Genomic DNA, 14,319 nt, shown 5'->3' with positions numbered 1-14,319 from the left:
TGAGAGCACAAGCTCCATACATGGAACTCTTACAGCAGATCGGAGGAAGATTGTGATCTTGGTAATCTACAATATCCCACCAAACAGCAGATGGCCCAGGCAGGAGTATCATGACAACAACAAGGCATGTATAGATGAACTGCAGAGGGCAGCAACATTAGCTCACAGAATGAGAGCGAAACTGCTGGTCATGAGGGGACCTAAATCATGGAGAGGTAAATTGGGAATCAAGGAATCCGGATGGCGAGGAAGAAACATGGGGAGCAAAGTTAGTAGATGTTATAGACAGGAATATCCTAACACAACATGTGAAGAAGACACAAGGAAAAGAGGAGGGATACACCTAGCCTATTAGACCTGATTTTCACCCAGAACGTAGAAGACATCGAGAATTTGGAACATAAACTACCTCTAGGGGACAGTCACCATTGTGTCCTAGTCTTTGACTACATGATGAACTCAAACTTGTGACAAAGGGACAAGAGTTCTGGGAAAGGAGAATTGACTACAGGAAAGGGGACTACAGGAGGATAATAGACTACCTGGGAGAAGTGCAGTGGGAGGAAGAAATTAGAGGAAAAATAGTCCAAGAGATGATGGACCTAGTCACACGGAAATGCCAGGAGGCCGAAGAGAGATTTATACCAACAGTAAAGGAAAAAGTAAGATGGAATATAATAACCCATGGTTTAATAGACAGTGTCTGGAAGCAAAACTGAGTAACAGGAGGGAGTGGAGGAAGTACAGAAGAAAGACAAAGGACAGAGGACAACAGGATCAGTTGTAACAGAGCTAGGAACGATTACATTAATATAATTATCACTTTACTCCCCGGCGGACACAAGATCGTGTACTCCGGGGGTCACTTGAAAATCTGCAGGAGATATATTTTTATGTCTGACGAACAAATATTTCTATAAAAATCAATTCTTATCCGATCGACTTGGGGATAGTATGAACACGTTTGCCATAAAAGTTACGTTTTCTCTAATATCCACATAGCCTATTTAGGAGAACGACATCGTCTTGTATCTTCGTGGTAAAACTATTGTAGATCGCTTATGTGGGGTAACTGTAACACTTCGCCTACTTCCCACACTCTTGCGGGTGGGCCGCGATCATGATTCTACATTTATATGCATATGTTCGTGTAGGGAATTTTATTGCGATCTCAAAGATACCAAATTTAACGCAGTAGGACAAGTGTGGAGTTAACAACCCTGAAAAAAATGGAAACATCTCGTCGCTGTTTGGAGCTCACGGCTAGTGATCCACGTAATTTCTTTATTGGTAGTGGTTTAAATCACAGTTTGGTGACATTTTTTACATATGTTCTTCTAGAACATTCTATTGCAAACGCATTGGTACAAAAATGAAATATGTACAACGAATATTAAGGTCAGCGCAGTGAAAAAGAGTATACACTTTTCCGTGTTGCCGCTCGATCGCCCGAAATGCTGATTCCACATTTTTCAAGTTTTGGTCCTGTTCGTGGAGAGCAGTAAAGTGTTTTGATAACATAAGAAGAGCATCGGAAAGAAATTATGAGAACGATATTGCGATAAAAGCGAAAAAGCAACCGAAATTACTACACAGCCATATAAGAAGAAAAATGTCGGTGAATGACCAAGTGACAAGCCTTAGGAAAACAGAGGGGGCATATACAAAAAGTTACAAGGAAATCTATGAGGCACTAAATGTCAGTTTCCATGTATTGTTCACAACTGAGCCTAAGCAGCTCCCGTTGTTAGAAGAGATTACCCTAGATGAAAGACTACGAGAAATAGAGGTGACAGCAGAGAAGGTAATGAAACAGTTGACAACACTGGATGCAACTAAAGCAGTTAGACCAGACAAAGTGTCCCCGTGGATACTAAAAGAAGCAGCGCAGGCCCTCAGCATGCCTCTGGCAAGGATCTTTAATGAATCACTTTTGTCGGGTGAATTGCCCAATTGCTGGAAGAGGGCAAATGCTGTAAAGATTTTCAAGAAAGGTGATAGGGAGGAGGCACTTAACTATAGACCCATATCACTGACAAGCACCCCCTGTTAAATACTTGAAGAATAATTAGGCTAAGACTGATTGCACACCAAGAGAACTTTAGGTTTGTAAACAAACATCAACATGGGTTCTGGACAGGGAAATCTTGCCTAGCAAATCTTCTGGAATTCTATGATAAAATAACGAGAATAAGGCAGGACAGAGAAGGTCGGGCAGACTGCATATTTCTGGACTGTCAAAAGGCCTTTGAAACAGTACCACACATGAGACTGCTATTGAAGCTTGAGAGGCAGGCGGGAGTAAGAAGAAAGGCCCTAACATGGGTAAGGAACTACCTAACAGGAAGGAGCCAGAGAGTTACGGTAAGGGGCGAGAAGTCGGACTGGCAAACAATAACAAGTGGAGTACTTTAAGGATCGGTGCTAGGACCATTTCTAATTTCTAATATACGTAACGACATGTTTACAGGAGTAGAGTCCTACATGTCGATGTTCACGGATGATGCAAAGTTGATGAGAAGAGTTGTGGCACATGAGGATTGTAGGATTCTCCAAGAGGACTTGAACAGCTTGCTGAGATGGTCACAGAAATGGCTACTGGATTTCAACACGAGCAAATGTAAAGTTAATGAAATGGGACTAGGTGATAGGATACCAAAGGGAAAGTACACAATGAAGGGGAACTGCCTACCTGTGATGACATGAGACAGAGATCTGGGCGTGGACGTATAACACCAAATTCTACGATCAGGTGACAAAGGCTTACCAGTTATGCCAGTTGCTGTAAGGTTTCTGTGCTGGCTAGGGTTCGAATCTCCTGGTGGGAAAGTGTTCTAAGGTTGTATAATCTCTCTTGCGGTGTTTAGGCAAGTTGTGCATTAAGCATAGACACAGAGTTCTCCCATATTAACAGGAATTTGATGAAAGCAAGTGAGTAGCCCCTCACTATGCTCTAGTTGCCCTAGGGAGGTGGTGATCTTTGGAGGTGAAATACTCCGAAATTACAATCTCTTTTAAGGGTCTGAGCTATGGTGCAGTGGGTTAAAGGCTTACCAGTTATGCCAGTTGCTGTAAGGCTTCTGTGCTGGCTAGGGTTCGAATCTCCTGGTGGGAAAGTGTTCTAAGGTTGTATAATCTCTCTTGAGTTTTCTCAATATTTCTTATGTTTCTTTTTACTGTCGATGGTAATGGAAAAATCAATTTTTATTTCTAGTGTGACGCGACGCTTGAACGCGTTTCGTGATAACTTATTACATTTTCAAAGGCTTTAGTTTACTCACACACAACTGTAACCTGAAAACACTAAACAGAGTTTTACTTATGCTAAACACTTAAATAGCTTGTCTTATATACTCGCATTTGGGTGAGGTGGTATGTTGCAACAGTTTTGGATGAGGTGAACAAACTTTTGACCAACACAAGACAGAACATGGAACATTGGGTATTAATTGGATAAATGAGAGGGAAGAATGGAAGTAACTGCAAAGGGCCTTTGGCCCATTCTTCCTCTTGATGCTTCTATATTGGTAGGGAGTCATAAAGTGGGTAGAATATAGTTGTGCATTAATTGGCTGTTGAGTCAACACCAGCAATCAACAGCCAATTATTGAGTTTTCAGTTATATATATATATATATATATATATATATATATATATATATATATATATATATATATATATATATATATATATATATATATATATATATATATATGTCGAACCTAGTAGCCAGAACGCACTTCTCAGCCTACTATGCAAGGCCCAATTTGCCTAATAAGCCAAGTTTTCACGAATTAATTGTTTTTCGACTACCTAACCTACCTAACCTAACCTAACCTAACTTTTTCGGCTACCTAACCGAACCTAACCTATAAAGATAAGTTAGGTTAGGTTAGGTAGGGTTGGTTAGGTTTGGTCATATATCTACGTAAATTTTAAGTCCAATAAAAAAAATTGACCTCATACATAATGAAATGGGTAGCTTTATCATTTCATAAGAAAAAAATTAGAGAAAATATATTAATTCAAGAAAACTTGGCTTATTAGACAAATCAGGCCTTGCATAGTAGGCTGAGAAGTGCGTTCTGGCTACTAGGTACGACATATATAAATATATATATATATATATATATATATATATATATATATATATATATATATATATATATATATATATATATATATATATATATATATATATATGTCGTACCTAGTAGCCAGAACGCACTTCTCAGCCTACTAAACAAGGCCCGATTTATCTAATAAGCCAAGTTTTCATGAATTAATTGTTTTTCGACTACCTAACCTACCTAACCTAACCTAACCTAACTTTTCTACCCTAGTGTATGGGTCCCTACACTTGCACCAGAGGTGGTACCCCTCCTATATAAAAAATATATATATATTTATATATATATATATATATATATATATATATATATATATATATATATATATATATATATATATATATATATATATATATATATATATATTATTTGCTGTGCCCAATGCAGCCCTGGGAACTCGCCTCAGTCATGACGCTCTCCGCATTGGAGTTGCCCTTCGCCTTGCCGCCCCCATCCTCACCAAACATAGGTGCATCTGCGGAACTGCGATGGCAGACCAATATGGTCGTCATGGTCTGGTATGTCGTAAATCACAGGGTAAAATTGCAAGACATGAAGAAGTCAACGACATCATCAAGAGGAGCCTCGCCATAGCCCGCTGCCCGGCACAAAGAGAACCACACTTATCCAGACCTAACGACCCTCAGAAGCGCCCTGATGGGGTCACCTTGCTACCTTGGAAGGATGGTAAGCAAGTGGTATGGGACTACACGTGCGCTGCCACACTGGCCAGTACCTACCTCCACTACAGCACACGTGAAAGCGGTGGTGCTGCTTCTTTCAGGGAATCGCAGAAAATTATTAAATACAGAGGTCTAGCACACTGCTACAGCTTTGTTCCGATCGGCTCGGAGACCCTCGGTTCGTGGGGAAAATGTGCATTGAAGTTCCTGAAGGAATTGGGGGACAAATTGATCAGCGCTACAAAAGACCAGAGAGCAAAAAGTTTCTTGTTCCAGTGCCTCAGTGTTGCGTTTCAGAGGGGAAATGCCTGTTGCGTCTTGGGCACTAGTCCAACTTCAGAGGAATTCGAAGAAGTGTTTGACTTGCAACAATGATCGAACCCGTCTGTGACATTCATCAATGTTTCCCATTGTTGTGTTTTTCAAGAGATCCATAACCTTTAAGCACCTTTTTGCATTATTATTTTTGTATCAACCCATGTATATCTTGTAACCATCAAATGCATAATAAAGCACAAAAAATAAAAAAGGAAGGGGGTGGTAGGAGAAAAGCACACAGAAACTGTATTGGAGGGGATCTAAACATTCCCTCTAATGCGTTATGCGTGGTTTCCTCCGAGGCTATGGGTCCCCCTTCTTCCAGCTAGAGGTGGTACTCCCTTCCATTGTATGTATATATATATATATATATATATATATATATATATATATATATATATATATATATATATATATATATATATATATATAATAATCTTTTGAAAATATATCTATAATTTTTAATATATATTTTTGGTGGTTCCAGGTATGCCAACTGGGAACGGTGCTCATCCCATCAGTGGCGGCGGAGGTGCGGGCGGCGGTTGGGTCTCTCCTGGGGGTGGCGTGAGCGGCCCTGGGGCAGGCGTGGGCAGCGTGGACGCCGAGGAGGATGAGGGCCCCGGTGGGAACACCAGGTTGTTGGAGCTGGTGCCTCCCATAATCATAGTGTTGGTGGCCTCCCTGACCACCATCCTGGTGATGGCGCTCCTGGTGATTCTCCTCCTGAAGAGACGGAGCAGGCTGCGACGCCTGGAGCAGGAGATAAAGCAGGTGTGTGTAGTTACGTAGGGGTGTAGTTAGACAGGTGTGTGTGGTTACGTAAGAATGTAGTTAGGCAGGTGTATGTGGTTACGTAGGAGTGTAGTTAGGCAGGTGTGTGTGTGGTTACGTAGGGGTGTAGTTAGACAGGTATGTGATGTGTGTTGGTGGTGTGTGTGTGTGGATGAGGAGTGGTGAGGCATGTTTAGTAGTAGATATATTAGTTGTAAAGGTGTCAGGAGGATGGTGTGTGTGAGCGTAGTAGTGGTTCAGGTGTGTAGTAGAGATCCAGGTGTGTGGTAGGGTTAATTAAGGTGTGAAGACAAATGCCGAGCATCTTTTAACAACTATGTGCCTTAATGTTCTCTAAACTGCTTTTGAACTGCCATATTTAACGATCAATATAAAAGAAAGGTTTCGTTTAAAGACAAAATAATCAGCATGTGATAAACGACATACAAAAACTGATGTTGACCAGACCTACACACTAGAAGGTGAAGGGACGACGACGTTTCGGTCCGTCCTGGACGATTCTCAAGTCGATTGTGATCCAGGACGGACAGAAACGTCGTCGTCCCTTCACTTTCTAGTGTGTGATCTGGTGAACATATTTCAGCCACGTTATTGTGACTCATCACCTGCATACAAAGACTTATTTTGAACGCCATAAAGTTTGAAGCAATATTAACCAGTCTCCGTGGTGAGACACTCGCCTGGCGTTCCGCGAGCGCTTTGTCATGGGTTCGTATCCTGGCCGGGGAGGATTTACTGGGCGCAATTCCTTAACTGTAGCCTCTGTTTAACTCAACAGTAAAATGTATACTTGGTTGTAAAAACGATTCTTCGCGGTGGGGATCGTATTCCAGGGACCTTCCCGAAACGCTACGCGTACTAGTGGCTGTACAATAATGTAACAACTCTTGTAATTCTCTCAATATATATATATATATACATATATATATATGTATACATATATATATATATATATATATATATATATATATATATATATATATATATATATATATATATATATATATACATATATTTTATTAAATATGACCGAAAAAGTAAGATTAATAATTCTAACACGAATTTTCTCAATCTTTCGTACATTATGCTTCACTGTTGGAGGTAAATCAAAAATCACTTCTCCAAAATTCATTTTTATTTTAGAAATCCTAGTAAACAACACAGAAATCATCGATAGATACAGCGATAGCAGGCGGCTCGACGTTTGCGAGGCACTACACATCAAGAAGTCAACACCAGCAATCAACAGCCAATTATTGCACAACTATATTCTACCCACCTCAAGACTCCGCTCCAATATAGAAGCATCAAGAAATATGGACCAATAGGCTTTCTACAAACACTTCTATTCAATATCCATTGTTTCGTGTTCTGTCTTGTGTTGATACTTTTAATACCCTATTAATATCCTCTAATGCCACATCATCCTTCCCACCTTACTCAAATGTAATGCCACATCACCCTTCCCACCTCACTCAAATGTAGATATAAAATCAGGGAAACGCAAGTTCTAATCAGTTGTGTATTTGTGAAGTCTTTGAAAATGTAATAAGTTTTACGAAACGCGCCCGTGTCGCGTCAGACTAGAAATAAAAATGAATTTTGGAGAAGTGATTTTTGATTTACCTCCAACAGTGAAGCATAATGTACGAAAGATTGAGAAAATTCGTGTTAGAATTATTAATCTTACTTTTTCGGTCATATTTAATAAAATATGTCTACAGGAAAGACTGCTACCAAAATATACTAATATACATACATATATATATATATATATATATATATATATATATATATATATATATATATATATATATATATATATATATATATATATATATATGTATACACATATATATATATATATATATATATATATATATATATATATATATATATATATATATATATATATATATATATATATATATATATATATATGTCGTACCTAGTAGCCAGAATGCCCTTCTCAGCCTACTAGGCAAGGCCCGATTTGCCTAATAAGCCAAGTTTTCCTGAATTAATATATTTTCTCTAATTTTTTCTTATGAAATGATAAAGCTACCCATTTCATTATGTATGAGGTCAATTTTTTTTTATTGGAGTTAAAATTAACGTAGATATATGACTGAACCTAACCAACCCTACCTAACCTAACCTAACCTATCACTATAGGTTAGGTTAGGTTAGGTAGCCGAAAAAGTTAGGTTAGGTTAGGTTAGGTAGGTTAGGTAGTCGAAAAAACATTAAATCATGAAAACTTGGCTTATTAGGCAAATCGGCCCTTGCATAGTAGGCTGAGAAGTGCGTTCTGGCTACTAGGTATGACATATATATATATATATATATATATATATATATGTCGTACCTAGTAGCCAGAACTCACTTCTCAGCCTACTATGCAAGGCCAAATTTGCCTAGTAAGCCAAGTTTTCATGAATTAATTGTTTTTCGACTACCTAACCTACCTAACCTAACCTAACCTAACTTTTTCGGCTACCTAACCAAACCTAACCTATAAAGATAGGTTAGGTTAGGTTAGGTAGGGTTGGTTAGGTTCGGTCATATATCTACGTTAATTTTAACTCCAATAAAAAAAAATTGACCTCATACATAATGAAATGGGTAGCTTTATCATTTCATAAGAAAAAAATTAGAAAAAATATATTAATTCAGGAAAACTTGGCTTATTAGGCAAATCGGGCCTTGAATAGTAGGCCAAAAAGTGAGTTCTGGCTACTAGGTACAACATATATATATATATATATATATATATATATATATATATATATATATATATATATATATATATATATATATATATATAATACCACAATGCAGTCGTATTCCACAACAGTGTGAAGGAACGGGACAATATTATCAATTAGCATTCATTCTTTGGATTACATATATATTCACAGTTACTGTGAGAAGCACCAGTGTGATATACACAGTTACTGTGAGAAGCACCAGTGTGATATACACAGATACTGTGAGAAGCACCAGTGTGGTATACACAGTTACCGTGAGAAGCACCAGTGTGGTATACACAGTTACTGTGAGAAGCACCAGTGTGGTATACACAGTTACTGTGAGAAGCACCTAGTGTGGTATACACAGTTATTGTGAGAAGCACCAGTGTGATATACACAGTTATTGTGAGAAGCACCAGTGTGATATACACAGTTACTGTGAGAAGCACCAGTGTGATATACACAGTTACTGTGAGAAGCACCAGTGTGATATACACAGTTACTGTGAGAAGCACCAGTGTGGTATTCACGGTTATTGTGAGAAGCACCAGTGTGATATACACAGTTACTGTGAGAAGCACCAGTGTGGTATACACAGTTACTGTGAGAAGCACCAGTGTGGTATACACAGTTACTGTGAGAAGCACCAGTGTGGTATACACAGTTACTGTGAGAAGCACCAGTGTGGTATACACAGTTACTGTGAGAAGCACCAGTGTGGTATACACAGTTACTGTGAGAAGCACCAGTGTGGTATACACAGTTACTGTGAGAAGCACCAGTGTGGTATACACAGTTACTGTGAGAAGCACCAGTGTGGTATACACAGTTACTGTGAGAAGCACCAGTGTGGTATACACAGTTACTGTGAGAAGCACCAGTGTGGTATACACAGTTACTGTGAGAAGCACCAGTGTGGTATACACAGTTACTGTGAGAAGCACCAGTGTGGTATACACAGTTACTGTGAGAAGCACCAGTGTGGTATACACAGTTACTGTGAGAAGCACCAGTGTGGTATACACAGTTACTGTGAGAAGCACCAGTGTGGTATACACAGTTACTGTGAGAAGCACCAGTGTGGTATACACAGTTACTGTGAGAAGCACCAGTGTGGTATACACAGTTACTGTGAGAAGCACCAGTGTGGTATACACAGTTACTGTGAGAAGCACCAGTGTGGTATACACAGTTACTGTGAGAAGCACCAGTGTGGTATACACTGTTACTGTGAGAAGCACCAGTGTGGTAAACACTGTTACTGTGAGAAGCACCAGTGTGGTATACACAGTTACTGTGAGAAGCACCAGTGTGGTATACACAGTTACTGTGAGAAGCACCAGTGTGGTATACACAGTTACTGTGAGAAGCACCAGTGTGATATACACAGTTACGTAACAATAATGACAGCTGCAAATAAACAAATTGTAACAGAACAAATAATAGGTCATTTTTGGTTGTCAATTACTTCCCTCTGTCAAGCTCCTTCACAAAGCGTTACAATGATCTGTTACAAGGCGTTGATCGTCTGTGACTCTCTGCTTCTCTGTGCAACAGGTCAAGCTGAACAAGAAGGTGCGTGTACACAGCAGAGGTGAGGACAGCCCCTCCTCCAGGGACACCCCAGGTAAGCCAGCAGCTCTTCCGTTTTTGTTGCCTTTTGAAAGAGATTCAATCTTCTCTCGGATGGTAAACTGACATTTACTCGTTAGGAAAATCTTGAAACCCTGATGGTGCATTGTATTATATTATTGTTTTAAAAATGACTACGATTAGGTTTATTAAAGCTATACGTGTCAGGAAAGCATTTTTTTTTTGGTGTGGGGGGGGGGGGGGGAGGGGGGGAGTTGTGAGCACATATGCATATATATATATATATATATATATATATATATATATATATATATATATATATATATATATATATATATATATATATATGCATATGTTTCGAACGCGTTTCGTAATAACCTTTTTTATTTTCAAACACTTTAGTCTACACACCCAACTGTAACCTGAAATTACTAAACAGAGTTTTACTTATACTAACACCAAACAGCTTATCTGTCTTACATATACTCGCACTTGGGTGAGGTGATATGGTGCAAGAGTTTTGGATGAGGTGAACAAATTTGTGAGTCATCAGTTCCTTTATTATCAGATGTGTGGGATAGATGTGAAATATTTAGCTAGGGTAAATGGCTAAATACTCACTATAAATTTTGAAAACTCACAAGCAGACATACTCTCTGCTTGTGAGTTTCTTTGAGATAGAAGCTCATATGAAGGACCTTTGTTTATAATCTCATCGGGGAGATATATCTGATTTCAAGTGCGCCAGGAGCCATAATATGAGACTATAGGTTGTTAAAAGGTTAGTAGCCAGGAAATAGAGTTCAGTCCCAAAAGAATACTATATGTAAATACAGTTAAATTTACATTCAAACACGGACACTCATCCACAACACATAAGTCGGTTAGCGGCTATACATAATTCAGTATATATGCAACATATGCATTACTAAAAACGTCCTGGCACCAATACATACACACTCAAATATTCACTAACAAACTCCCAACACTAATACATCTATCAATACAAAGCAAACAACCTACACGCAATTAAACAGGAACAACAGTTTGGCAAATGTTTACTCTCTGGAAACCCCGTCCATAAACAGGTTTTATTCTCATTCAACTTACATTGTCCATCACAATAGCACCGCGCAGTGCCCCACTACTTAACACAACACAAAAATGCTGCCGGAAAAGCTAGGTATGAAGTCCATGCAGCTCAGCACACAGGAACCACGAAAATTAGCAATTTTTTTGGAACAGATGAATATGGACCTGACCTTAAACACATGCATTGTGCTGCTGGGAAACTGGAATGAAATGAGGTGTCTGCATGTGTATTGTTAGTGTATAAATTGTATAACTGTATGTGTGCTTTTTTGAGGGTATGAATGGGTGTATAATTGTGTTTATAGTATATAAATGGGTGTATGAGTGAGCTTTTGAGTATATAAGTAGGTATATTTTTCAGTTTGTTGTGAGTATATTAAGAAACGTATGGTCCGTGTATAAGAAGGTCTGTAAAAATGTGTATTGAGAGCATAACTTAGTGCATTGTGAGTGATTAAATTAGTGTTTTTTGTGTATAAAGGAGTGTGTTACTCATATAAGTATGTTGTAAGTGCATTAATGTGTATCGAGTATATAAATTAATGTATTATGAGTGAATGAACGAGTTCGTTCTGAGTGTACAAATTAATATTCCTGTGTATGTATTTCTATAAATAAATATCTTGAATAATATAGATGAACAGTTCTCGCGAACACGGAAGCACACCCACAGTGCAGCCACAAGTCTGCACTTGTCACAACGTTAAAATGTGATGCGTTACATTCCGCTACTTTAGCAAATCTCATTAAAGGTTTTACACTTCGTCAACATCAGTAACTAACCCATCACAGACAGGATTATTGTGGTCCTTGGAGACTTATGTAAATATATGCAGTATTTTCCCACACACAAAAAATATTACTTGGCCGAGACCATTTCTATTTTCACTCAGGAGACGTAAATTCGATTCTTTTTTGCAGAAGAGGAGTCACAATGACGTGGTTGAAATATGTTGACCAAACCACGCACTAGAAAGTGAAGAGACGACGAAGTTTTGGTCCGTCCTGGACCATTCTCAAGTCGATCCTTTTTTGTGGGGGGGGGGGGGGGGGATAATTGGTGTCTGAAACGGGAGAAGTACCAAGACAGTCTCCACAAGGTACCGGGTTTACCACCTCAATTTTCTGCTTGAAAATAGGCAATATTGGTATAATTCGTGCCAGCGGCATGCCCGAGAAAGCCGAAATCCATCGCATTTAAATTCTCTTTAAATTGAAGCTGTGGTTCTCTGGGGAAGGGTGTTTTTGTGGCTGGCTTACAACGCCTCTACTGGCAGAGAGAACTGTGGTTATACCTTCAGTCGTGTATGTGTCTGTGGCCTCGAGGTCACTACAAAGGAGGTAGACTTTAGAGTAAAAACATATATGTATTGTAGATAACCTGTTGCAGCTAAGATATCCTCATATGCGCCTGACCACTCAAGCACACAGATGACACAAGTCTTTCATTACGACATCCTAAGTACGTCACAGATACACTGAGTTTGGATTAACAGTAAGAGATCAAATGTAGGAGAGTTGGACTAACGCAGCACATCAAACGAGAATGATAACACTAGTGAGGACTCATTATATTCCTCTCTCATGAAAGGGCTTCATTCTTAAAAGATACGTCAGCAGATTATTTCCAAGTTAAGGTGACCATACACAAAAGATTCTGGTTGTGTTACTCACCTCTTACTTTTTTATATATACAAGAGTTCTTACATTCTTGTAGAGCCACTAACAAGCAGAGCATTTCGGGGAGGCCCTTAACCTATTTACTGCTGGGTGAACAGTGGCGTATAGTTAAGGATTTGCGCCGGTCAATACACCCCGGCCAGGATACGAACCCAGACCAAAGCGCTCTTGAAGCACAGGGCGGGTGCTTTACCACTGCAGCACGGGAACTGCTTCAATGCTCATACTGTTATAATGAGCGCTAGGCAGAGATTAGCGCCCATACGTTATCAGTTTTGCCAATATATTCGCAGTACCACCAGTATTCAAATTAAGATGGTTAATTTATATTATTTTTACATTTACAGGTTACACAAATTCACCGTAAATTATGTATCCATCTATCTATAAAGAGGAAATTAGGCTGTCGGAGGACGGAAGCCAGATTGCATCGTGACTTTTGGAGACTTTTGGTAATTTTTAGAGACTTATCGGGTCCACTTGGACTGGGCGGTAGAGCGCTGGTCTCGTTTCATGCAGGTCGGCGTTAACCCTGGAAACACAAACCGAAACTGTCTCTATTTTCCGCTTGTTACAATTTGTAATAAAGTTGTTACATCGTGTTCATGACGTATTAGAACGTTGTTACAACTTGCTATATTGGTTGTTATAACTGGTTAGGAAGTTTTAAAACTTGTTCGAACGTTGTACTAACGTCGTAGTTTTGGTGTGTGTTTGGCGGGAAATCCCCGACCGTACAAGTGGTTGGGCACCATTCCTTTCCTCTCGTCCCATTCCAATTCCTTATCCTGATCCCTTCTAAGTGCTATATAGTCGTAATGACTTGGTGATTTCTCCCTCATAATTCCTTCTCCACATCTGGCGGTTCTTTGGCTCCCCAGAAGGGAAATCCACCTCCACTTACTTCACCAAGTCCTTTGATATGAAATGTGAAACAAAAGGTCCGGAGAGTTCAGCAGTTGTTAACATACTTGTGACAAAGATCTTGATCATTGATCCTAGATCAATTAGATCTAGGTATCCCCATCTCTGCTGTCAAAACTGTATTGGTCCAAACACTCAGGTCTAATAGGAAAGAAATTACTGACTCCCAATAACCTGAAAGCACTAAAAATCTATGATTTGTTCTGATCTGAAACCTATATCTATGGGCAGCACAAAACGTCCACCAGACTGTGCGACACAGTGGTTGCAAGGATCAGGTTGGGTTACCATTACCTGTGGCAGGTGGCTACAGGTGACGGATCTCCCAATCGTAAGCACTCCAGGTGCAAA

At 39.3% G+C, this 14,319-nt stretch overlaps 1 protein-coding gene across 1 annotated transcript in view; it reads left to right on the top strand.

Moving 5' to 3' along the window:
* Nucleotides 1–14,319, top strand: part of LOC123774836 (uncharacterized) — a 598,107-nt gene that overhangs the window by 442,881 nt on the left and 140,907 nt on the right. Inside the window, exons 8-13 of the mRNA XM_069316494.1 lie at nucleotides 477–662; nucleotides 1,730–1,994; nucleotides 2,471–2,644; nucleotides 5,619–5,905; nucleotides 10,237–10,306; nucleotides 13,392–13,407. Of these exons, the coding sequence (XP_069172595.1) occupies nucleotides 477–662; nucleotides 1,730–1,994; nucleotides 2,471–2,644; nucleotides 5,619–5,905; nucleotides 10,237–10,306; nucleotides 13,392–13,407 (998 nt within the window). The remainder of the gene's footprint in view (nucleotides 1–476; nucleotides 663–1,729; nucleotides 1,995–2,470; nucleotides 2,645–5,618; nucleotides 5,906–10,236; nucleotides 10,307–13,391; nucleotides 13,408–14,319) is intronic.

Source organism: Procambarus clarkii, chromosome 84 (genome assembly GCF_040958095.1).
Source record: "Procambarus clarkii isolate CNS0578487 chromosome 84, FALCON_Pclarkii_2.0, whole genome shotgun sequence".
NCBI lineage: Eukaryota > Metazoa > Arthropoda > Malacostraca > Decapoda > Cambaridae > Procambarus > Procambarus clarkii.
This window is presented reverse-complemented; position numbering and strand designations above follow the sequence as displayed.